The sequence below is a fragment of the Mesoplodon mirus genome (genome assembly GCF_964341445.2).
Source record: "Mesoplodon mirus genome assembly, chromosome: 3".
NCBI lineage: Eukaryota > Metazoa > Chordata > Mammalia > Artiodactyla > Ziphiidae > Mesoplodon > Mesoplodon mirus.
Window position 1 is genome coordinate 5,842,352 of NC_138978.1, and position 26,505 is coordinate 5,868,856.

Genomic DNA, 26,505 nt, shown 5'->3' on the forward strand with positions numbered 1-26,505 from the left:
AGCGGCTGGGCCCGTGAGCTATGGCCGCTGGGCCTGCACGTCCGGAGCCTGTGCTCCGCAACGGGAGAGGTCACAACAGTGAGAGGCCCGTGTACCGCAAAAAAAAAAAAAGAGAGGTAATGACTGCTCTGCTGACCCTACCACACACAGACCACACATAACTCACACTCTCTGTGGTCCGTGAGCACACCTCACCCACAGTGGAAAGATCGGCTCTGCAGAGGAGGGAGACACCCACTTCAGCCACCATATGCCCCTCATATCAAAAGTTTCCATCAGAGTGATACCTTCCACCAAAAAAGAAAATCCAAATTTGCTTCAGAAGTATCCGAAGCTTGTTTTGCAGCATTTAGAAAACTGTTTGCAACTTGTACATCCCTAAATATGTTCATTTATTTGGATCAGAGAAATTTCCATGCATTTCTATTAAACTTAATTATTGGATTTCCTAAATTAATCTTCAAAGGGGACCATTTAATTCTGTCTTGATTTTCATTCTTTGTTAACTGTCATTTAGGGGGAAAGGTGACTCATACCCCCAAGTTCCTGTGTTTTTCATTTATAACATTTAGACATTATACCAAAATATACTATGATAAGAGTATGGTACAGTCTGTGTAATAAACACAGTGTCTGTCAGATAAGCAGAGTAAATGGTGGATTTTCTGTGTTTATAACCTGGGACAAATGAATTAGCCGGAGTGACCCAAGCCTGTGGGGCATGACCGGTCCCTTTGTGTTTGTGGATAATGGACAACAGAGAATTAAACATCAAAAGTCCAAAGCTGAGAGTGAAAGCCACGTTGGAATTTAGTGCTGTAGTTTGGAAAAAGGAGAAAAATGTTATACCTAGCTCTGTTCTGAAGCAGCACTGGTGAACGCCCTCAGCTTTGCTTTGCCTCTTATTTTAAAAGGATTGTAGCACCAAAGACTGTTCTCTTATTCTTACCAGAATACCAGGTTAACAGAATTTTTCCTGAAAACTCCCGGTCAGGCTCCCAAAACATCAACCGGCTCCACCCAGAGACCACATATGAGGCATTCAGAGAAGGTCAAAGTGCTCAAGTCAAATCTCAAATGTTCTTGTTCTGGAAAAGTAATCATGCCCGTTCGTACTTTTTCATGTGTTTGGTGAGATTGGCTAGAAAGTTTCAAAAAATCCTCCATAAATATTACCTTCATCTTTTACTATAAATAACAAACTCTTATCAAAACAGTAAAGAAAGAGCCAAATGGAGGTACTTCATCTATTTAAATTAAAACAAAAAATGTTTCTGAACACATTATTGTATCATACACCAAAGCATCCTTTAAGGGGGAAGGAGGAATACCTATTATTACACTCGTTATTGCATTAAATTTCTTTCTGGCAGTAATTTTCTTGGAATCTGACCAAAGTGCAGATCCAAGTCAATGTGATAGAACCATTGACTGAGTCATCTGCAATCAAATGCTTTTGTTTTCTTCCAGAAAAATCATTTGATATGACTCAACACCCTTTCATGATTACAAAATGAAAACTAGCCCTCTGCACTAACCAGGAATAGAAGGGAACTTCCTTAACCTGATCAAGTATATTTACCCAAAAAATACCCTGAAAGTATCCTCTATAAATAAGATTAAAAAAACAGACTATCACATTGTACTGGAGGTCCTGACAATAAGTCAAGCAGTACCCCAAGCAAAAGAAATAAATGACAAAAGACTAGAAATGGAAGAAACTATTATTATGACAAATACCATGATTGCCTATATAGAAGACCCCAAAGAATCTACATACATACTATTAGAAAATAAAAGGAAAGCTTAGGAAAGAGGCAGGCTCTAAAGAAATATACGCAAATCAATGACATCTCTCTACTCCGACAACAAAAGAAACTGCTTCAAAAGCAACAACAATGAACCTAGAGATAAATCTAACTAAAGGTGTACAACTTCTGGAGAAACTTTATTGAAGGACATTAAAGACTTGTCCTGCCAGGTATCAAGAGCTATTATTAAGCTACTGTAACAAAGACAGTGCGTATTGGTACACAGACAGACAAACTGACAAATGGAACAGAATAGAGAGCCTAGAAACCACCCGTGGATAGATGGAAATTTGATAAATGACAGAGGTGTATGGCAGATCCATAGGGAAAAAAGGGACCATTGAATAAATAAATAACCACTGGGACTAGTGGTTATCCACATACAAAAGTCAACATTGGATCATTACTCACCACATACACAAAAATTATTCCTGATAGGTTAGAATTAAATACAAAAGACAAAACTTAAAACTTTTAGAATAAAATGTGAGGAAATATCTTTATGATATTGGGGTAGGGAAGCATTTCTTTAATCAGTGCACCAAAAAAAATTATTAACCATGTAAGAAAAGAGTTTTAAACTGAACCATATTAAATTAAGAACGTTTCCTCTTATTACCACAAAGACAGAGAGACACAGTTAAAAAGAGAAAAAACAAATTGCAAACAAATATTTATTACACATATAAGTAACCAAAGATTATTATCTAGACTACATAAAGAACTTTTATGAATCAATAAGAAAAAGAGAAATAACCAAGTTTTTAAAATGGTTTAAAAAACACGAGCAAGCATTTCTCAAAAAAGAAACACGAAATGTATAAAAACGTGACAGAAATGCAAAATAAGACCATGGTGAGATGCCATCCTAAACCCACTAGGTTGGCAAAATTGAGTCTGAAAATGCCTGAGGGTGGCAAGGATGGGACTCAGTGGGATGCTTGTACGCTGCTGACAGGAGCACAAATTAGAACAACCATGGTGAAAAGCAGTTCAGCCCTGCAGTAGACTTTTTATTGTTCAGAAATATTTGCTGCCCCTCCTTGTGTGAAGATTATACTTTCTGCCCTATGATTGCCGAGCTTGGCTGCAGGAATTTTTCTTAAAGTTAGAATCTAGCCAACTACATATGAGTGTGTTCCTTTGCCACAAGATGGTCAACGTCCCAAGTAGAAGCTGCTCTCTCCACCTAAATCCCGGAGTGAAATAACATGGGACAGAGTCACAGCCAGACTTCAACAGGCATGTAATGACATCCAGAAATGCACCTCTGTTGTGTGGTTGTAATCCGTTAAGCTTGGGGTGGGGGGGCCACTCATTTGTCATTTCTGCATAATTTAGCATATCCTTACTGATATGGGACTAGCTCACAAAGTTGAACATTCATACGCCCTAAGATCCAGAAATTCTACTTTAAGGAAGTTTCCCTAGAGACACTCCTAAATAGAAAACATATAAAAGAACATTCATAGCAATATTTTCCATAATTGAAAAAAAAAACCTGGAAACAACCCAAATGTCCTTTGGTTCAGAGTAGATTGATAAATAATGGTATATTTGCAAAGCTGTACAGCAGTCAAAATGAATGCATTCTAGCTAGTTACACACAATGACATGAATGAGTCTTACAAATATACTTCCAAGTGATTAAAGCACAAGTTTCCATATAGCACAATACCATTTTCATAAAGCTCAAAAACGAACAAAACTAAGTAAAATAGTTGTGGGGTACATAATTATACGATACATGATTTTCTTTTAAGCAAGGAAATGAGAGACAACATTCCTGTGAGAAGTTGCGTGGAGTTGGGGTGGGGAGGTAGACAGGAGATGAGGGAGGGAAGCAGCACACAGATGGATGCTCTGACCCTGACTTTGACCCTATAAAGGGTCAGTTATTAATTATTCTAGGCTTTGTGGGCCATACAGTCTCTGTCACAACTACTCAACTCTGCTGTTGTAATGCAAAGGCCACCTGAGTGTGCCTTGTGTGCTCCAGGAAAACTACTTATGGACTCTGAAATTTGAGTTTCAGATAATTTTATGCATCATGAGGTATTATTCTTATTCTGATTTGTTTTTAATTATTTAAACATGTAAAACCATTCTTAGCTCATAAACTATACGAAGGCACATGGCATCTCAGATTTGGCCCATGGGAGTTTGGCAACTCCTGCTCTAACGCTCGGGTTGAGCTATGTGTTCATGGGTCTTCACTCCTGTTTCATTTACTAATTTATGTATATCAAATATTACTGTTAAAGTTTTAAGAATAAAATAAAAAGTAAGCTGTGGCTCAGAGGGGTGTAGGACGAAGGCAGAAGACGGGAAGATGGAGAGGACCAAGGATATGCAGGGACATTTGACTCTTTCCAAAACTGTTCCTCAAGGTCTGCTTTTTCTTCTTTTGTTTGTTTGTTTGTTTGTTTGTTTTGGGCCACATTGTGCAGCATGCAGGCTCTTAGTTCCCTGACCTGGGATCAAACCTGTGCCCCCTGCATTGGGAGTGAGGTGTCTTAACCACTGGACCACCAGGGAAGTCCCAAGGTCTGTTTTTTTTAGTTTTTTGCTCTTGACCCCAAACTTGGGCAACGATGATGACTGACCTCATTCTCCCCTGACAACGGAGGATGTCTTGTGTTGAATGACTGAACCGATGGAAAACTTGATGGGGGATAGTGCCTGCACCTTATGGCTTATTGCCATATGTCATATTAGCACCAAAAAAATGATTTTGATTATAATTTTAGCTGCACCATTGGCCTACATGATTAAAGTTAAAATACAATTCTCTTTGGAATTCAAGAAAACTAGCCCAAACCTCTTAAGCAGTATCTAGAAAATGTCACTTTTACCACCATTTCTGTCCTATTTTTCTGTTCTGTTAAAAGTGGTACATCTTGAAAGGCCAAGTCATTAGCATTTAGAAAAAAAAACTTGTTAGGGTAACCCTTGGTATTATCCAGTATGGAGCTTTTAAATTTGATAGGTACGGTAGTGGGATCCCTCATATTTCTCCTGTGATTCTTCTCAAGAGAGTTCCAACATGTCTTTGGATTTCCTCTTCACAGTTCACACTCTCCTTCCTCTTCTTCTGGAAACCGGCAACTGCAGGCATCTTCCTCCTGGGCTGTTTGTACTGGTCTCATAAATGCTGAAAAGTAATTTAAAGAGAGTTATCTTTTGTTGTCTGTTTGAATCATTTAACGTTCATTTTCCATAAATCCCATTTGCAGAACATCTCTCAGCAGCAAACATTTTCAACTTTAGTTTGAACCAACTCATCAGCAAGAGAGGTAATAGCAAGTATAAACTTTTTTTCAGGATTATTTAAGATTTTTTTTCGTTTTACCAAATTCTTTTTTATTGGTCTTGAAAAAAACTAGTTTCTTTATTGTCTACAAAGTCTAAAAACAGTCTTGAGCATGAATCATTATAGCATAAAATTAGTCATGTGCCAAACGTAACTGTAGTTTCAATTCAGCAGCACATGTTTTAGTCTTGAGGGTTACTTAGATTACACATTAGATGGTTTCTTTTGAATGAAATGCTTATGGCATCAAGATGTTAAAGTTACTCCCACTGCTTCAATCAATTAGTAAGTAAAGAACTGATTTATGCACTAGCTTCCAGATTTTCATTTACATGGTAGTCTATAGTATTTTTGTTATTGCCAAGCAACTTTCAATCCTAAAATATATATTAAATTATATATATATATACACATACACACATATATAACTATGTCCCCACACCAAAGCCCACCAGTAAATATAAATTATTTTTATAGCCTGTCAAAGCAAAAGGTCCTACCCCAATTTTACATGCTTGTTACTATTAAAAATAAAAAATAACCAAAACCCAACAAGCACACTATCTCCAAGAACTTATGAAAAACTGGCAAGACATCCAGGAATACAAATGAGACGTTCTTTTCCTTTGAAATAGCATCAAAGATGAAGTTTTAAATGGAAATCTGCTTCTGGAAAAATACAGTAGTCATACTTTTCCCTATTCTTCCTGCCAAGTATTGCTGAAAAGGCTGGATGTTTTATATATAACAAACATAAGAGGAATCTGAAAGGTGGCAAGAAAACAGACCAGTTAAGGAGCTTGGAACCCAAGGAAAACTATGGCCTTGAGTGCCCTGAGTATTCTCTCTGTTTCGTATGTCCTAGACTGGGAACTGGAGAAGTAGGCTAATAAAAAAAAAATGCCCCAAGGAAAGTCTGATCTCTCTAGCTATGAAACCAGGAAAGGAGCAGAGTAACAAGACTAACAGCTTTTAGATAATCACAGCTCCTACTCTAGCAAAACTAAAAAACAAAAACAACCCCATGGACCCACACCCAAGCACACCACTAAAGACCCAGTAGAGAGCATAGACTTACACCCTTGCCAAGCTCTATCAAGGCTCACTGCCCCATCCTCACTGGGGCAGCATCAGAGGAGTCCGAGTGGAGAGCTAGGACTTCACCACCACTCAACAGTAACAAGGCCACCCCCACCCCCCACCCATTCAGTGTCAGTGGAAACCACGTGGGGAGCAGGAACAAAGTATCTTTCCTCATCCCAGACAGGGTAGTATCAGTGGGGGCTTAGTGGGGAGCAATAACAAGGATCTACCACCCCCAGGAGGTCTAGTATAGAACCTGGACTTCCACCTCCACCTGGCAGCATCCTTCTTCCTCTGCCAGAGTGGTGTTAGAGGAACCCTGAATAAACACCAGCTTTCAATTATATCCAGTCTGATAACATCATAGCCAATGTCTAGGTTTCAATTTTTAAAAAATCACTTGTCATTCTAAGAACAAGGAAGATCTCAACTTTAATAAGAAAAGGCAACAGATGCTAGCATCTAGGTGATATAGATGTTAGAGTTATCTGGCAAGGACGTTAAAGCAGCCATCATAAAGATGCCTCACGGAATTCCCTGATGGTCCAGTGGCTAGGACTCAGCGGTTTCACTGCTGAGGGCCCAAGTTCAATCCCTGGTTGGGGAAACTAAGATCCCACAAGCTGTGTGGCATGGTAAAAAAAAAAAAAAAAGAAGCTTCAACAAGCAATTGGGAACACATTTGAAACAAATGAAAAAAGGAAAAAAAAGAAAAGAAAAATTTAAAAAAGAACCAGGTGACAATTTTAGAACTGAAGAATTACAATAACCAAAATTTAAAATATCAGTGAATTGGGCTCAGCACAAGAATGGAGAAGACAAAGGAAAGAATCATTACCCAATCTGAACAACAGAGAGAAAAGACTGGGAAAAAATGAACAAAGCCTCAGAGACATGTGGGGCTATAGCCAAAAAACTTAATATCATGTCATTGGAGTCCTTGAAGAAGAAGAGAAAGAGAGTAGGTCTGAAAAAGTATTTGAAGGAATAATGGCCAAAAATTTCCCAAATCTGGAAAAAGGCATAAATCTACAGATTCAGGAAGCTAAGTGAATACTAAACAGGATAATCCAAAGAAATCCACACCAAGATACATTGTAGTTTAAGTTAGGAAAATGAAAAACCAAAAAAAGAAAAAGAAAGAAAGAAAGAAAGAAAGAAATCCTGAAAGCAGCCCACGAGAAGCAACACATCACTTATAGGGGAAAAACAAATTGAATGACAGTGACATTCTTACCAGAAACCAGGCAGGCCAGAAGAAGTAGCACAACATTTTTCAAGTGCTGAAAGAAAAGGACTCTCAAGCCCAAATTCTATATCCAGTGAAAATATCTTTCAGGAGTGAAGGGGAAATTTTCAGACAAAATAAAACCTACCCTAAAAGAATGGCTCAAGAAAGTTCTCTGAACACAAGAGAGATGATAAAAAAAAAGATATCTTGGAACATCAGGAAGGAAGAAAGAACAACAGAATGAGCAAATATATGGGCAAATAAAATAAACTTTCTTTCTCTTGAGTTTTCTAAATTATGTTTGATGGTTGAAGTAAAAATTATAACACTAAGATGGTTCTCAAAGCATGTAGCAGAAATATTTTAGGCAAGTATATTATAAATTGGAAGAGGTTAAAATGATGTAAAGGGAGGTAAGATTTCTATACTTTTTTCAAACTGTTAAAATGTTGATGTAGACTATATAAATATATATGATACTTAGAGCAACCACACAAGAGCTATACAGAGATACACTAAAAAAAATATACAGATAAATCAAAATGGAATTCTAAAACATGTTCAAGTAATCCACAGGAATGCAGAAAAGGAAAACAGAGAAAGCAAACAGAAAACAAAAAATAAAATAACATCTTGAGCCCTAACATATAAATAATTACAATAAAGGTACATTGTTTAAATGTACCAATCAAAAGATAGAAATTAGTAGTGTTACCATTGTATGTAGTCTATAAGAAATTCACTTCAAATATAAAAATGTGGGAAGGCTGAAAGTAAAAGGATGGATAAAGATATACCATGTATATTATTAATTTTTAAAAAGCAGGAGTGGCTGTATTACTATCAGATAAAGTAGACTTCAGAGCAAAGAAAACAACCAGACATAGAGAGGGACCTTACATAATTATAAGAGTTAATTCACCAAGAAGGTATACAACAAGCAACAGAGCTACAAGATAGGTGAAACAAAACTGAAATGAGAAATATACAAATCCAGAATTATATGTGAAGAATTAAATGGCCCTCTCCCAAGAGTTGATAGAAAAACTTAACAGAAAATCAGCAAGGATATAGAACTCAACAACATCATCAATTAACAGGATCAAATCAATATTTAAGAACACTCCACCCATCTTTTCAAGTGTCTATAGAACATAGACCAAGATAGACCGTAACCTGGACCATGAACCAAACCTCAGCAAATTTAAAAGAAATCATACAGAGTGTGTCCTCTTATTATAGTGGAATTAAAATAGACATCAACAGAAGAAAGAAAACAAGAAAATCACCAAAAACTTGGAAACTGAAAAACACACTTTTAAATAATCAAGAGAAAAACAAAAAATACACCAAACTGAATGAAAATGAAAAAAACAACATATCAAAATGTGTGGATGCAGCTAATTCAGTACCGAGAAAGAAATTTATAACGTGAAGTTCTTATATTAGAAATACAAAAAGTCTCAAGATCTGGAACCAAGATGGCAGAGTAGAAGGACGTGCTCTCACTCCCTCTTGTGAGAACACCAGAATCACAACTAGCTGCTGGACAGTCATCGACAGGAAGACACTGGAACTCATCAAAAAAGATGCCGCACATCCAAAGACAAAGGAGAAGCCACAATGAGATGGTAGGAGCGGTGCAATCACAGTTAAATCAAATCCCATAACTGCTGCGTGGGTGACTCACAGACTGGAGAACACTTATACCACAGAAGCCCCCCCACTGGAGTGAAGGTTCTGAGCCCCACGTCAGGTTCCCAACCTGGGGGTCCGGCAATGGGAGGAGAAACTCCTAGAAAATCAGACTTTGAAGCCTAGTGGGATTTGATTGCAGGACTTTAACAGCACTGGGGGAAACAGAGACTCCACTCTTGGAGGGCACACACAAAGTAGTGTGCACACTGGGACCCAGAGAAGGAGCAGTGATCCCATAGGAGACTGAACCAGACCTACCTGCTAGTGTTGGAGGGTCTCCTGCAGAGGTGGGGGATGGCTGTGGCTCACCATGGGGAGAAGGACACTGGCAGCAGAAGTTCTGGGAAGTACTCCTTGGCATGAGCCCTCCCAGAGTCTGTCATTAGCCACAACAAAGCGTCCAGGTAGGTTCCAGTGTTGGGTCGCCTCAGGCCAAACAACCAACAGGGAGGGAACCCAGCCCCACCCATCAGCAGTCAAGCGGAATAAAGTTTTACTGAGTGCTGCCAACCAGAGCAACAGTCAGCTCTACCGACCACCAGTCCCTCCCATCAGGAAACTTACACAAGCCTCTTAGATAGCCTCATCCACCAGAGGGCAGGAAGCAGAAGCAAGAAGGACTACAATCCTGCAGCCAGTGGGACAAAAACCACATTCACAGAAAGATAGACAAGATGAAAAGGCAAAGGGCTATGTACCAGATGAAGGAACAAGATAAAACCCCAGAAAGACAACTAAATGAAATGGAGATAGGCAACTTTCCAGAAAAAGAATTCAGAATAATGATAGTGAAGATGACCCAGGACTTCGGAAAAAGAATTTAGGCAAAGATCGAGAATTTGCAAGAAATGTTTAACAAAGACCTAGAAGAATTAAAGAACAAACAAACAGAGATGAACAATACAATAACTGAAATGAAAACTACACTAGAAGGAATCAATAGTAGAATAACTGAGGCAGAAGAACAGATAAGTGACCTGGAAGACAGAATGGTGGAATTCACTGCGGCAGAACAGAATAAAGAAAAAAGAATGAAAAGAAATGAAGGCAGCCTAAGAGACCTCTGGGACAACATTAAACACAACAACATTCGCATTATAGGGGTCCCAGAGGGAGAAGAGCAAGGGAAAAATGACAAATAACATACAAGAGAACTTCCATAAGGTTAACAGCTGATTTCTCAGCAGAAACTCTACAAGCCAGAAGGGAGTGGCATGATATACTTAAAGTGATGAAAGGGAAGAACCTACAACCAGATGACTCTACACGGCAAGATCTCATTCAGATTTGATGGAGAACTCAAAAGCTTTACAGATAAGCAAAAGCTAAGAGAATTCAGCACCACCAAACCAGCTCTACAACAAATGCTAAAGGAAATTCTCTAAGTGGGAAACACAAGAGAAGAATAGGACCTACAAAAACAAACCCAAAACAATTAAGAAAATGGTCATAGGAACATACATATCGATAATTACCTTAAATGTGAATGGATTAAATGCTCCAACCAAAAGACACAGGCTTGTTGAATGGATACAAAAGCAAGACCCATCTATATGCTGTCTACAAGAGACCCATTTCACACCTAGGGACACATACAGCCTGAAAGTGAGGGGATGGAAAAAGATATTCCGTGCAAATGGAAATCCAAAGAAAGCTGTAGTAGCAATACTCATATCAGATAAAATAGACTTTAAAATAAAGAATCTTACAAGAGACAAGGAAGGACACTACATAATGATCAAGGGATCAATCCAAGAAGAAGATATAACAATTATAAATATATATGAACCCAACATAGGAGCACCTCAATACATAAGGCAACTGCTAACAGATATAAAAGAGGAAATTGACAGTAACACAATAATAGTGGGGGACTTTAACATCTCACTTACACCAATGGACAGATCATCCAAAATGAAAATAAATAAGGAAGCAGAAGTTTTTTTGTTTTGTTTTGTTTTTTTGTTTTTTGTTTTTTTTCCGTACGCGGGCCTCTCACTGTTGTGGCCTCTCCCGTTGCGGAGCACAGGCTCCGGATGCGCAGGCTCAGCGGCCATGGCTCACGGGCCCAGCCGCTCCGCGGCATATGGGATCCTCCCAGACCGGGGCACGAACCCGCATCCCCTGCATCGGCAGGCGGACTCTCAACCACTGCGCCACCAGGGAGGCCCCAGAAGTTTTAAATGACACAATAGACCAGGTAGATTTAATTGATATTTATAGGACATTCCATCCAAAAACAGCACATTACACTTTCTTCTCAAGTGTGTATGTATCATTCTCCAGGATAGATCACATCCTGGGTCACAAATCAAGCCTCAGTAAATTTAAGAAAATAGAAATCATATCAAGCATCTTTTCTGACCACAATGCTATGAGAATTAGAAATCAATTACAGGGAAAAACCGTAAAAAACACAAACACATGGAGGCTAAACAATACGTTACTAAATAACCAAGAGATCACTACAAAAAAGATACTACAAAAAAAGAAAAGTACAGACCAATATCACTGATGAATATAGATGCAAAAATCCTCAACAAAATACTAGCAAACAGAATCCAACAACACATTAAAAGGATCATACACCATGATCAAGTGGGAATTATCCCAGAGATGCAAGGATTCTTCAATATACGCAAATCAATCAATGTGATACACCATATTACAAATGTAAGAATAAAAACCATATGATCATCTCAATAGATGCAGAAAAGGTTTTTGACAAAATTCAACACGCATTTATCGTAGAAACCCTACAGAAAGTGGGCATAGAGGGAACTTACCTCAACATACTAAAGGCCATATATGACAACCTCACAGCAAACATCATTCTTAATTGTGAAAAACTGAAAGCATTTCCTCTAAGATCAGGAACAAGACAAGGATGTCCACTCTCACCACTATTATTCAACATAGTTTTGGAAGTCCTAGCCATGGCAATCAGAGAAGAAAAAGAAATAAAAGGAATACAAATTGGAAAAGAAGAAGCAACACTGTCACTTTGCAGATTACATGATACTATACATAGAGAATCCTAAAGATGCCACCAGAAAATCACTAGAGCTAATCAATGAATTCGGTAAAGTTGCAGGATACAAAATTAATGCACAGAAATATCTTGCATTCCTATATACTAATGATGAAAAATCTGAAAGAGAAATTAAGGAAACACTCCCATGTACCATTGCAACAAAAAGAATAAAATACCTAGGAATAAACCTACCTAGGGAGACAAAAGACCTGTATGCAGAAAACTATGCCACTGATGAAAGAAATTAAAGATGATACCAACAGATGGAGAGATATATCATGTTCTTGGATTGGAAGAATCAACATTGTGAAAATGACTATACTATCCAAAGCAATCTACAGATTCAATGCAATCCCTATCAAATTACCAATGGCATTTTTTATGGAACCAAAACAAAAAATCTTAAAATTTGTATGCAGACACAAAAGACCCCTAATAGACAAAGCGGGCTTGAGGGAAAAAAACGGAGCTGGAGGAATCAGACTCCCTGACTTCAGACTATACTACAAAGTTACAGTAATCAAGGCAATATGGTACTGGCACAAAAACAGAAACATAGATCAATGGAACAGGATAGAAAGCCCAGAGATAAACCCACACACCTATGGTCAACTAATCTATGACAAAGGAGGCAAGGAGAAGAGACAGTCTCTTCAATAAGTGGTGCTGGGAAAACTGAACAGCTACATGTAAAAGAATAAAATTAGAACACTCCCCAACACCATACACAAAAATAAACTCAAAATGGATTAGAGACCTAAGTGTAAGACTGGACACTGTAAAACTCTTGGAGGAAAACATAGGAAGAACATTCTTTGATATAAATCACAGCAAGATCTTCTTTGACCCACCTCCTAGGGTAATGGAAATAAAAACAAAAATAAACAAATGGGACCTCATGAAACATAAAAGCTTTTGCACAGCAAAGGAAACCGTAAACAAGATGAAAAGACAACCCTCAAAATGGGAGAAAATATTTTCAAACGAATCAATGGACAAAGGATTAATCTTCAAAATATATAAGCAGCTCATGCAGCTCAATATTAAAAAAACAAACAACCCAATCCAAAAATGGGCAGAAGACCTAAATAGACATTTCTCCAAAGAAGACATACACGTGGCCAAGAAGCACATGAAAAGCTGCTCAACATCACTAATTATTAGAGCAATGCAAATCAAAACTACAATGAGGTATCACCTCACACCAGTTAGAATGGGCATCATCAGAAAATCTACAAACAACAAATGCTGGAGAGGCTGTGGAGTAGAGGGAACCCTCTTGCACTGTTGGTGGGAATGTAAATTGATACAGCCACTATGGAGAGCAGTATGGAGGTTCCTTAAAAAACTAAAATTAGAATTACCATATGACCCAGCAATCCCACTACTGGGCATATACCCTGAGAAAACCATAATTCAAAAAGACACATGCACCCCAATGTTCATTGCAGCACTGTTTACAATAGCCAGGTCATGGAAGAAACCTAAATGCTCATCAACAGATGAATGGATAAAGAAGATGCGGAACATATATACAATGGAATATTACTCAGCCATAAAATGGAACGAAATTGGGTCATTTGTAGAGACGTGGATGGATGTAGAGACTATCATAAAGAGTGAAGTAAGTCAGAAAGAGAAAAATAAATATCATATATTAACGCATATATGTGGAACCTAGAAAAATGGTACAGATGAACCAGTTTGCAGGGCAGAAATTGAGACACAGATGTAGAGAACAAACGTATGGACACCAAGGGGGAAAGCGGATGGGGGGGGAGGTGGTGTGATGAACTGGGAGATTGGGATTGACATGTATACACTGATGTGTATAAAATTGATGACTAATAAGGACCTACTGTATAAAATAATAAATAGAGCTTCCCTGGTGGCGCAGTGGTTGAGAGTCCACCTGCTGATGCAGCGGACACAGGTTCATGCCCCGGTCCAGGAAGATCCCACATGCCGCGGAGCGGCTGGGCCTGTGATCCATGGCCGCTGAGCCTGCGCGTCCGGAGCCTGTGCTCCACAACGGGAGAGGCCACAACAGTGAGGGGCCCGCGTACCACAAAAAATTAATTAATTAATTAAATTTTAAAAAAGATAATCCCCCCAAAAAATAAATAAAAATAAAGCACTAACCTTGGAAATGGTCATTATATCATTAAAAAAAAAAGAAAGAGAAAATATCTCAAACCAATAACATAAGCTTCCACCTAAATAGAAAAAGAACAAAATAAATCCAAAGCAAGCAAAAGAAAGGAAATAATAAAGATAAAAGCAGAAACTAGTGAAATTGAAAACAGAAAAATAATAGAGCAAATCAATGAAACAAAGAGCTGGTTCTTTGAAAAGTTCAATAAGATTGACAAATCTCTATCAAGACTGATTCAGAAAAAAAAGAGAGAAGACACACATTACCAATATCAGTAGGTGATATCACTACAGACCTGCATATAACAAAAGAATAAAAAGGAAATAGCATAGATAACTTAAGTTAAGTCAAACAAATTTTGTCAAACATAAGTTTGACAACTTAGATGAAATGGACCAAGTCCTCAAAAAACATAAACTATCACAATTCACTCAGTATGAATCAAATAACTTGAGTGCCCTATAATTATTAAGGCAATTGAATTTGTAACTAAGGAGCTCCAAAAAGAAAGCTCCAGGTTAGATAGTTTCACTAGACAATTCTATAAACTATTTAAAGAAGAATTAACACCAATTCTACACAATCTCTTCCAGAAAACAGAAGAGGGAACATATCTCAACTTATCTGAGGAAGTCAATATTACCCTGATATCAAAACCAGACAAAGACAGTCTAGAAAAGAAAACCACAGATCAATATTCCTCATGAATATAGCTGCAAAAATTCTTAACAAAATATTAGTGAAGAGAATTCAGACATATATAAAAATAATTATATACCATGACTAAGTGGAGTTTAGTCCAGGGATGCAAGGCTAGTTTGAAATTCAAAAATCAATCTATATAATTCATCATCTCAACAGGCTAAAGAACAAAAATCACATAATCAAATCAATTAATACAGAAAAAAGCACCTGACAAAATTCAACCCTCATTCATGATTTAAAAAAAAACATCTTCAGAACACTTTCTCAGCTTGATAAAGAATATCTACTAAAAATCTGTAGCTCACATCATACCTACTGGTGAAAGACTGAATGCTTTTCCCCAAAGATTAGAAGCAAGGTGAAGATATTCCCTCTCTCCACTCTTATTCAACATAGTACTAGACATTCTAGCCAGAATAATAAGGCAAGAAAAGAAATAAAAGGCATATAGATTGGAAATGAAAAAAAATAAAGCTTTTTTTTTTTTTTTTTTGCAGATGACACTACGGTCTATGTAAAAAACCCCAAGGAATCTACAAAATACCCTAGAACTAGTAAGCAAGTTCAGCAAAATCACAGGACACAAAACCAAACTACAAAAACCAACTGTATTTCTATATACTAGCAATGAATGTGTCAAACCCAAAATTTAAGATACAGTATCATCTGCAATTGTTAAATTTAAATACTAAGGCCTAAATTTAACAAAACATGTGTGGGACTTGTATGCTGAAAACCACAAAATGCTGATGAAAGAAATCAAAGAAAATATACATAAACGGAGAGACATGCTGTGTTCATGGATTGGAATAGTTAACGTAGTAAAGATGTCAATTCTCCCTGAACTGATATACAGATTTAACACAATTGCTATCAGAATCCCAGCTAACTTTTTGCAGATAGGGATAAGATTATCTAAAATTTATATAGAAATGCAAACAAACTAGAATAGCCAAAATAATTTTGAAAAAGAAGAATAACGTGGGAGGACTCATTCTACGCTATACCCAATTTCAAGACTGTTTTACAGCTACCGTAACCAAGACTGTGTGGTATTGGCAGAAGGAAAAGCACACATATCAGTGGAACAGAAGAGAGAAACCAGAAAGAGTCTCCACACAAGTACAGCCAACTGATTTTTGACAAAAGTGAAAAAGCAATTCAATGGAGGAAGGATAATCTTCTCAATAAATGATGCTGAAGCTGTTGGACACCCATCAGCCAAAAAATAATAATAATAATTTTAAAATATTGACCTGAAACTCTCACACCTTATACAAAACTTAACTAAAAATGAAGCATAGATTTACATATAACACATTTGGTAGATAACATAGGAGAAAGTCTAAATCTTTGGGACCTAGGACTTGGTAAAGAGTTCTTAGGCATAATCCCATAAATGAAAAAAATTGGCCAATTGGACTTCATCAAAATTAAAAACTTTTTATCTGCAGAAGATCATGTGAAGAGGATGAAAAGGCAAGCTACAGACTGGGAGGAAATACTCACAAACCTCACGTCTGATAAAGGGCTCATATCGAGGAGATAAAAAAATCTCTCAAATGTCAAAAGTAAAACAAACAGTCCAGTTAGAAAATGGGTAAAAGACATGAAGGAACATTTCACTGAAGAAGATATACAGATGGAAAATAAGTACATGAAAAGATGTTCAACCCTTAGGGAAAGGCAAATTAAAACCACAGTGTAGGGCTTCCCTGGTGGCGCAGTCGTTGGGAGTCCGCCTGCCGATGCAGGGGACGCAGGCTCGTTCCCCGGTCCGGGGGGATCCCACATGCCGCGGAGCGGCTGGGCCCGTGAGCCATGGACGCTGAGCCTGAGCGTCCGGAGCCTGTGCCCCGCAACGGGGGAGGCCACAGCAGTGAGAGGCCCGCGTACCGCAAAACAAACAAACAAACAAACAACAACAAACATTCATACCTATTATAACAGCTGAAATTAAAAATTGCTGCAATACAAACTGCTGGTGAGGATGAGGAGAAACTCTCCTATGTTGCTGGTGGAACGTTAAATGGTACAACTCCTCTGGAAAAGTGTTTAGTAGTTTCTTAAAAAACTAAATACACACTTACCATATGACCCAGTAATTGCACTCCTGGGCATTTATCTTAAAGATATGGAAACTTATGTCCACACAGATCTGTACTTGATTATTCATAGCAACTCTAATGTAACAGTCATAAACTGGAAACAACCAAAATGTCTCTCGATAGGTGAATGGTAAAACACACTGTGGTACAATCTCACCTTACAACACTAGTCAGCAGTAAAAAAGAATCAATTATTGAAACACAACTCAGACGGATCTCAGTGGCATTTGCTGAGGGGAAAAAGCCAGTCTTAAAAGGTCTCTTGGGCTTCCCTGGTGGTGCAGTGGTTGAGAGTCCGCCTGCCGATGCAGAGGACATGGGTTTGTGCCCCGGTCTGGGAAGATCCCACATGCCGCGGAGCGGCTGGGCCCATGAGCCATGGCCGCTGAGCCTGTGCGTCCGGAGGCTGTGCTCTGCAACGGGAGAGGCCACAGCAGTGAGAGGCCCGTGTACCGCGAAAAAAAAAAAGTTCTCTTATTTATGATCCATTTATATATCATATGATACCATTTATATAACATTCTTGAAATGACAAAATTACAGAGATGGAAAACAGATCTGTAGTTATGAGGGGTTAGGGATGGTGGGGAAAGGGAGTGTTTGGACTATAAAGGAGTAGCAGGAGGAGACCTCTGTGGCGATGGAATAGCTCTGTATTTTGATTGTGCTAGTGGTTTACACCAATCTACACCTGGGATAAAATGACATACACTAAACTAAACACACGCCATGTGCCAATGTCAGTTGCCTGGTTTTGATATTGTACTGTAGTTATGTACGATGTAACCCCATGAGTGGCACATAAGACTTTTCTGTACTGTTTTTACAACTTCCTGTGAATCCCTATTTCAAAATAGAAAGTTTTAAAAAAATAACCTAAAAATTTTTTAAATGGATTACTGTTCCATTGAAACTCACTAATTACTCATAAGTACTTTTGAAAATCATTTTATAAAGACCTTTATTGTAGATTGGGGTAAAGCTGGGAGGGATAGTTGTTTAAAACAGAGGTTTCAGTGAGAACTTAGAGCTTAAATCAGAGGTTTAGACTTCAAAAAGAGAGTCAAAGAACAAACCACAGGGTCGGAAAATATATTTGCAGCACATGAACAGTAGACTAAAACATTCCTATAGATGAATAAGAAAAGGACAAACAACCCAGTAGGAAAAGGCTCAAAAGATCAGGCACTTTGCAAGAGAGGAAATCCAAATGACCAATATAACATGAAAAGATGTCCAATCTCACTAGGAATCAGGGAAATGCAAATTAAAACCACGAGATACTACTATACAGCCACCAGACAGATAAAAATTAAGAAGTCTGATGATACTAGGTAGTAGCAAGGATTGGAGCAAAAAGAACTGTCCTATGCTGCTGTGAAAGTGTAAATGAGGTCTAGTATTCTGGAAAACAGTTTGGTAAATCTAGTACTAAGGACCAAGATACACATTCCTCATATCCCAGCAATTTTATTCCCAGGTTCAAAACAAAACAAAAACAGAAACATGTGCTTATGTGTACTGAGATACGTAGACAAAAACATTCAAGTATCACTGTCTGTAAGAGCCCCAAATTGGAAACAACCCAAGTGTCCAGGAATATTAAGATGGATAAACAAACTATGATACAGTCATTCAAGAGAAGAGTATTCAACACTGGAAATCAACTAAAGATAAATGCCACACGTGGATGAATCATAAAGATACAAAGTTGAGTGAAACGGGGAAGGAAAATGTAGAACAGATACAGTGTGATTCCACTTGTCTGAAGTTCAAAGCAGCCGAATTAAACCCTGTTCTTAGGTAACAAAGCTATAAATAAGAGCAAGGAAGTGAGCACCGTAAGAATCTAGTTGTGGTTAGCACTAGTGGAGGGAAGGTTTTCATCTGGAGGGAACACCAGCAACGCTTCTGGGAAGCAGAGTATGTTCTGCTTCTTGACCTGGGTAGGGTTACACAGGTGTTCATCTTACAGTTTGTTAAACTTTATGCCTATGCATTTTCCTGTATATTTCAAAATGTTCAAAAGGTTTTATATTGTTTTCAGAAAGACACTTTATACAAATTAGTGTACTGCATCTTTAGATAAGACTTTACTAATACTTCCCCTCCTATATTTTTAACAACCCACAAACTGACACTCTCCAGTCTTATTATGGTGGCTTGGGCTACATCACAGAGCTCTCAGAGCGCTCCTCCTATACATGAAGCCCTCTTAGTAAGTCTAGCCTGCTATCTATGGTTCTGTTCTCCACAAAGACAAAAATGCAGGGCTTCCCTGGTGGCGCAGTGGTTGAGAGTCCGCCTGCCGATGCAGGGGACATGGGTTCGTGCCCCGGTCCGGGAAGATCCCACATGCTGTGGAGCGGCTGGGCCCGTGAGCCATGGCCGCTGAGCCTGCGCGTCCGGAGCCTGTGCTCCGCAACGGGAGAGGCCACAACAGTGAGAGGCCCGCGTACAGCAAAAAAAAAAAAAAAAAAAAATGCAGATTGCCCCCATCTTTAAGCCTTTTGGAATAAATGTTATTAGCGTTCGTTTAGTGAGTATTGACCCTGTGCCAGGCACTTGCCCAGTTCCTTTTAGAAATAGTATCTGGCTTAATGAATGGAATCCATTATTGAAATTTCTCATTTAATCCAGATCAGTGTCCTAATAATTCATCTCATTAAACCCACTTTAAGCTCCCTCCTTGTTCTCTAGGCTTTCTTCTAGTTGTGGGTCTAGTTCAGGTTAAGGCCATTCATCAGCCAGAGGAGTAGTGCTAGATGGGGCAACGTTATTTTTGATTCCTCTTTGTCCGTGTCCTGTATCCACAACTGAGTGGCCACACACACACACACACACACACACAGTTGTCCAAGGCTGCAGCATACTTAAAGTGGTCATTTTTCTGGAACCCTCGGATTATGTTCTGCCATCACCAGGCTTTCTCCACGTCAGCACCATTGACATCTGGGGACAGCTAACTCTTTGTTGTGGGGCTGCCCTGTGCACTGCAGGATATTTAGCAGCATCACTCAACTCCACTCACTAGATGCCAGGAGCAAAGCACTCGCTACCCCACCGCTTAGACTGCGGCCACCAAAACTGTCTCCAGGCATGGCCAAATGTCCCCTTGGGGGCCAAATTGTCCCACTTGATAACCACTGTGCTATACTAACCTAGCTTCTGTAACTTAAAACAAATCATCTTTCTCTTTCTACTGTAAAAAGCCTAGCCTCAAAACACTCATAACGAGTTTCCCTGGTGGCACAGTGGTTAAGAATGCACCTGCCAATGCAGGGGATATGGGTTCGAGCCCTGGTCCGGGAAGATCCCACATGCCGTGGAGCAACGAAGCCCGCGAGCCACAGTTACTAAGCCCGTGTGCCACAACTACTGAAGCCCTCAAGCCTAGAGCCCGTGCTCTGCAGCAAGAGAAGCCACCGCAATGAGAAGCCCATGCACCGCAATGAAGAGTAGCCCCCGCTCACCACAGCTAGAGAAAGCCCGCGCGCAGCAACGAAGACCCAATGCAGCCAAAAATAAATAAATAAATAAATAGCTTTTTTTTTTTTAAAAAAAAAGGCTCATATCTAACACTTTTATGTTCCTCTTACGTTGTTTGAATATATACAGGAGCTTCTTTCTGCCCTGTTTAACCACAGAGAAACGGAGCACCACGAAGGACGCCAAGAAGAGCACTGCAGTCGATGTCAGTGCAAGAAAGAAGATAATGATCCGGGTGCTGTGACCTTTAAAACAGAACAAAAGGAGAAATTCAGACAAAAATAAAAGTTTGCAAATATGCTGATATTTGTATTTGCATCTGTAAACCCTTAAGCATGAAAAGTCGTGCCTTGGGCATCTCCCACCCGCTACCTTAGTAAACTTGCCTGCTTGTTAAGAAAACTTTTTTTACAACCTTAGTCATTTTCCTAGAAGCCCACAAAAATTAAGTGGTTTGGCCTTTGTAGCCTATAGGAAACATGGAACTCTATAATCGCCACTACTTGGCATTATCAAAGGTGTAGCGTCTGTTTGGATGCAGTCTCACCTTGCTCTGAATACTAATGTGGAATTCAGAGTGAATAAAAAACACCTGAAGAAATGGAGGGGTCCCTTGAAGCCAGGGTAAGAGAAGGAGGGCATGTCGAGGTGCCTTCCTCGACAGAGGCAGAGATGCAAGGCATCAGGATCTTGGAGTGACTTAGACACCAATCCGAATGGCCACATACATTCATTTGATTTAACAGCAACAAACCAGCTACCTGGCTCTCCCCCAGGGGCAGGCATGACGGTGGAGGATGCACCTGGAGAGAAGTCAGCTGACGCTGGTCCACATACCACATCGCTTTCCTTCGTCCCATTCACAAGGACAGACTTCCCATCCAAAGAACAGCTGAGATGGTCCAATGAAAAGAGTTCAAATAATTAATTCAGGTACGGATCACTCTAATTAAAAAAGACTGACATTTCCTACCCAGTAAAGCAGTTCTGGTGAAAAAGATGTGTGGATCTGGGTTCATAGGCAAAGCAAAGATATTTTGAAAAACTTCTACTTGACCTTCTGGGCTTCTTCCAATGTTCACTTGGCTTTCATGGCTCTCCACAATTCATCCCACTCTATCTACCTAACTGGATTCTTCTTTCTTCCCAGGCTGGGGAGTCCTGTCCCACGACAGCTTACTTCAGGCTGTTGCCTGGTTAGTCTCTCACCCCCACCTTCTTAAGCATATTTGACCATCTCTGGCACACAGGAAGGACAGACAAGTTAGCATAGGGTTAGGAGCTCCTAACCCTATGATGTGTTGGCATCAGACTGACCAGGGTTTGAGCCCTGGGTCGGTCCCTTTGTAGAATGACCTTGGGCAAGTTGGGAAATCTCTCTAAGCCTCCGTTTTCTCATCTGAAAAATAAAATATACATGTCCCAAGGCTGTTGTGAAGAGTAAACGACACTATGTGCCTGACTTACCCCCTGTAAATGGTAGCCATCCATCATCACTGTCATCATCACCATCATCATTGTCCTATGTCTTTCCCCTGCCTCTTTTTACCTAAAACAAACCCACCTATTCTCCAAAGCCCAGTTCGATCCCACTGTCCATGCAGACTCACTTCCGTGCTCTGAGCTATTTGTGTCAAAAGACAGACAAACATCAGGGGCTTCCCTGGTGGCACAGTGGTTGAGAGTCCGCCTGCCGATGCAGGGGACACGGGTTCGTGCCCCGGTCTGGGAAGATCCCACATGCCGCAGAGCGGCTGGGCCCGTGAGCCATGACTGCTGAGCCTGCGCGTCCGGAGCCTGTGCTCCGCAACGGGAGAGGCCACAGCAGTGAGAGGCCCGCGTACCGCAAAAAAAAAAAAAAAGACAAACAAACAAAAAAAAACTTTCTAATCTGTTATGGACCAATGCTTTTGTAACACACAATTAGAATGTAAATGTAAAATAATGATAAAAATGATTTTCTAGTAAGAAGATCAAATGCAAAAAGAACAAAGGTGTACAAAATACACTGTTGGCTATTTTACTACCTGTGATAGTCTTGTTTGCTCAAGACTATGTTAAAGCTTTTGAGGGAAGGAAACATACTTTACCCTCTTCTATATTATTATCAGTGCTGGCACTGAACACTTGAAGGTGGGCTGATCAATGGGGGAAGGTCAGAGGCAGCAAAGAGATTGGAAGGACACAGAAGAGCACCTGGGGCGGACAGTAACTAAGTTCCACTGGCAAATCTGACCACATTGCTCTGGGCATTACTTCTGGAGAAAATGCCCACTTTGGCAATCTAGTCACAATTACCCCATACTGTTCCCATACCACCTATTTGCATGTTATTCTATGTTTACACTTGATAGGTTTAAAAAAGCATCAGTGATCACATTCCTTGTCTTTAGAAAAGTTAACCCAGATCCTTTATTTTGTAAGCAGAATAAAATGATACATACTCTGTCCAAGGTTTACAGTCACCATGTTCCCGATCATTAAATGTCCCAAAGGAACAGTCTTTACAACCTTTTGTAAAAATTAAAGGAATAATAAAAAAGGAAGCATTTTAATCATTTTTAACTTTCTTTGTGATGAACATGATCACATAATAATAAAGTCATTAACTTAATAAAATCTGTACCGATTGTCTAACAATCCTTCCTGAATTTCGTTAGTGATGAACAATTCTTCTTGAATAGTTTGTGATGAACAGAATCCCATAATAAAGTCATTAACTTAATACAATCTACATAGATTGTTCAACAGTTTTTCTTGAAATGAAACCTTAATACCACTAAAGGTTTTATTCTAATTGTACATAGAGTATTGCATATGCATGTATACGATGCATGAAAAGGCATGGTTCTGGTGAAGAACAAATATTTTGATTTCAAATTATTTCCATTGATTGAGAAATAATTTTGTAAATATCAGATACTTAGCAGTTCATTATTATTACTTAAAGGTTCTACAAATCTACGTTTTATTTTGTAATCAAAGGACCAAGAACTAAGTTAACAACATACGACTAGACAACAAATTGGCACTAGATAGAAGAGGAAACCTACCCTCTTTTGTTAATTCTTGACCTTGTTTACAGTCCTCTTCACACATGGCACATCCTTCCCCCAGGCAGGAGAATCCCGACACACACTCACACTCTGCATTGCTGGTGGAGGAACATGCTTTCTTGGTCCTGAAAACACCTACAAAGTCCCCCAGTGTTACAATACCCTTGACCTCCAAATCCAGGAAGCAAATTTATGTTCTGCAATAAAAACCATGCTTGTTCTACTTAGAATGGTCCTAAAGGTCTCAGAGTATAAAGTTTACTTTTAAATATCTATAGAAGACTTTTTTACATTTTACTAATTAAAAAATTCTCTCTTGGGCTTCCCTGGTGGCGCAGTGGTTGAGAGTCCGCCTGCCGATGCAGGGGACACGGGTTCGTGCCCCAGTCTGGGAAGATCCCACATGCCGCGGAGCGGCTGGGCCCGTGAGCCATGGCCGCTGGGCCTGTGCGTCCGGAGCCTGTGCTCCGCAACGGGAGAGGCCACAACAGTGAGAGGCCCACATAACGCAAAAAAAAAAAAAAAAAAAAAAAAAAATTCTCTCTTGTCTAATGAATATTTCCTCTAATATATAAAAAGCTCAATCCACCAATAGTTGCTATTACAGTAAATTATTTTACTGGACCTGCCTATTAACAGAGGAACCAGCCTATTTGACACTTCAGAGTTTCAAAAGAGATCAGTATGCTCGGGAATAAAAGCTTGTCTTCCCAACACATTTCTGGATGAAGAATATATCTTTTAAATCATACCTTCACACTTCCTGCATACATCACAGGCCTTTTGTCCACTTGTGCTGGAGAAACTATTTGAAGGACAGGGAGTGCAAAGCTCATGCTTGTTTTTCCCACAGAAAGTACCTAAAAAGGGTAGATAAGAGCTGTACATGTTTGACAGTGGACCATCATCACCCAAAACATTATGAGGCTCACAAGAAAACCAGAATATGAAACAAAGATTCGTTTTCTAGGTACTACAGTGATAGACTTTATTTGTTGATTGACTGTTTTAAATTACCCATTTGCAAGATTGCCCTAAGCATAATCACAGAATTAAAAATAACAAAGTATAGATATTGCAACAAAAAAATCAATGGAAAGAAAATAGTTTCCTTTACCTATTGAATAAAACAGAATTATTTCTCTTGATTGATCCAGGACATCGGTGACTGGACTCAGGAGATCAATGTCCTTTATTGGCACACTACAATGTAAAGGTGTCTGCCTTTTCCCACTCTGTTAAGCCTCCTGCCACTTACTTATTCCCTGCTGCGCCCCCCGGTCTGAGCACTGTCCTCACACACAAAACTAACATTTGTTGAGGTCTTTCCCTGTGCCGTGCACTGATCTAAGCCCATCATAGGATCCTCCCAGCAATCAATCTTATGAGATAGGTTCTCATATCATCCCCAGATGATGAAGCTGGAGCACAAGAGTTTAAGTGACAAGCCTGTATTCACACAGCTAAGATGTAGCATTCAAGAAATATTTGTAAATGAGTGAATAAAAGATCATTTATTGGGGGAGAGGGATAAATTAGGAGTTTGGGATTAACAGATACACACCACTGTATATAAAATAGATAAACAACAAGGACCTACTGTACAACCAAGGGGACTATATTCAATATCTTGTAATATACATATATATATATCATTTTGCTGTATGCCTGAAACTAACACAATACTGTAAATCAGCTATAGTTCAATTTTTTAAAAAAAGATCATTAAAACAGAGCTCATAAGCCCTGACTACCAGACTAACTGAACCATGTTTTCAGCAGAACAGATCAAGCACACATGTTAATTTGGTCCTTACCCGCTGAACAGTTACTACAGAAATCCTGCAATGATCTTGTCCTCTCGAAATTCATGACCAACAGCACAGTAGCCACTATGTTGTAATAGCAATTTCCCATGACGAAATCTTGCATAGACGTATTAGCCAAGCAGATTCCAAAAGAATTTTAATCAAAGTAGCTGGTTTCACAAGTACCACTCTGCAAAAGGTAAAAGTTTCCTAGGATGAAGTGGTTTCTCCTTTCAGAATTACCTACAGTTCAGCTATCACCTGTACAATTCTACACGATCATAACTCAGGGTTTGCAGGAAAAATTAATGATGGAATACCATGGAAAAGGTAGCAAATTCATAGAAACTTCTAGGATAAGAGAAGCGTGACTCAACACTTAGCTTGCTGTAGATTTGCCAAAGTCTAAGAGTGTACTTTCCAACATGCTTTGCCAAAATGCAGAAATAACAATAGCAAGAACTTTTGGGGACTTTCATAGATATTTAGCATTAGCATCTAGATTTCAACAATGCCTGTGGCTTGCTGCCCTTGAAATATAGTCCTTAAAGAGAGAATCTGTCAGGGGCATCCAACAGTTCAGCTCAGTGAGAAGACATCTCATTATTACTATTCTCCCTTTGTCCAAACAGCATGTGGAATTTCAACACCTAGTTGCTAAAATGTTAAAACACCTCCTTGTTCAACTCATTATCACATTTTCTTAATAGACATGTACCTGCTCATTTTGAGATTTGAAGCTCATCTAGTCATAAAGCTAAAGAGTCCAACAATCTCTATAGGCCAGGTTCTTGATCCTTATTTAATGGGCTATGGAATAAAAGTTATTAGAAGGGGAAAAGTCTAGAAATGGACAAAGGGAACAAAGCTTCATCCTCATCCCTCCTCGGTTCCCCCCATCTTCCCCAAATGGACAAACCTTGAGATCGCAGGAATGGTGGAGAACTTTCCTTCTCCTTGATCTTCAGAGCAGTGAGTTTCTGCAGCTGACAAGGGCTGCAGGTCAAAGACTCA

General features: G+C 39.2%; 1 protein-coding gene across 1 annotated transcript; it reads right to left on the reverse strand.

Moving 5' to 3' along the window:
- Positions 1 to 3,459: 3,459 nt before the first annotated feature.
- On the reverse strand, positions 3,460 to 26,475 carry TNFRSF9 (TNF receptor superfamily member 9). The gene is made up of 8 exons (XM_082614489.1): positions 26,411 to 26,475; positions 25,501 to 25,681; positions 24,436 to 24,543; positions 23,681 to 23,818; positions 23,072 to 23,138; positions 21,389 to 21,519; positions 20,738 to 20,872; positions 3,460 to 4,965 (listed from the first exon to the last, which is right to left on the reverse strand). Exons 2-8 carry the CDS (start codon positions 25,613 to 25,615, stop codon positions 4,877 to 4,879), a joined length of 783 nt encoding a protein of 260 aa, XP_082470615.1. The 5' UTR covers positions 25,616 to 25,681; positions 26,411 to 26,475; the 3' UTR covers positions 3,460 to 4,876.
- Between the last annotated feature and the right edge of the window lie 30 nt (positions 26,476 to 26,505).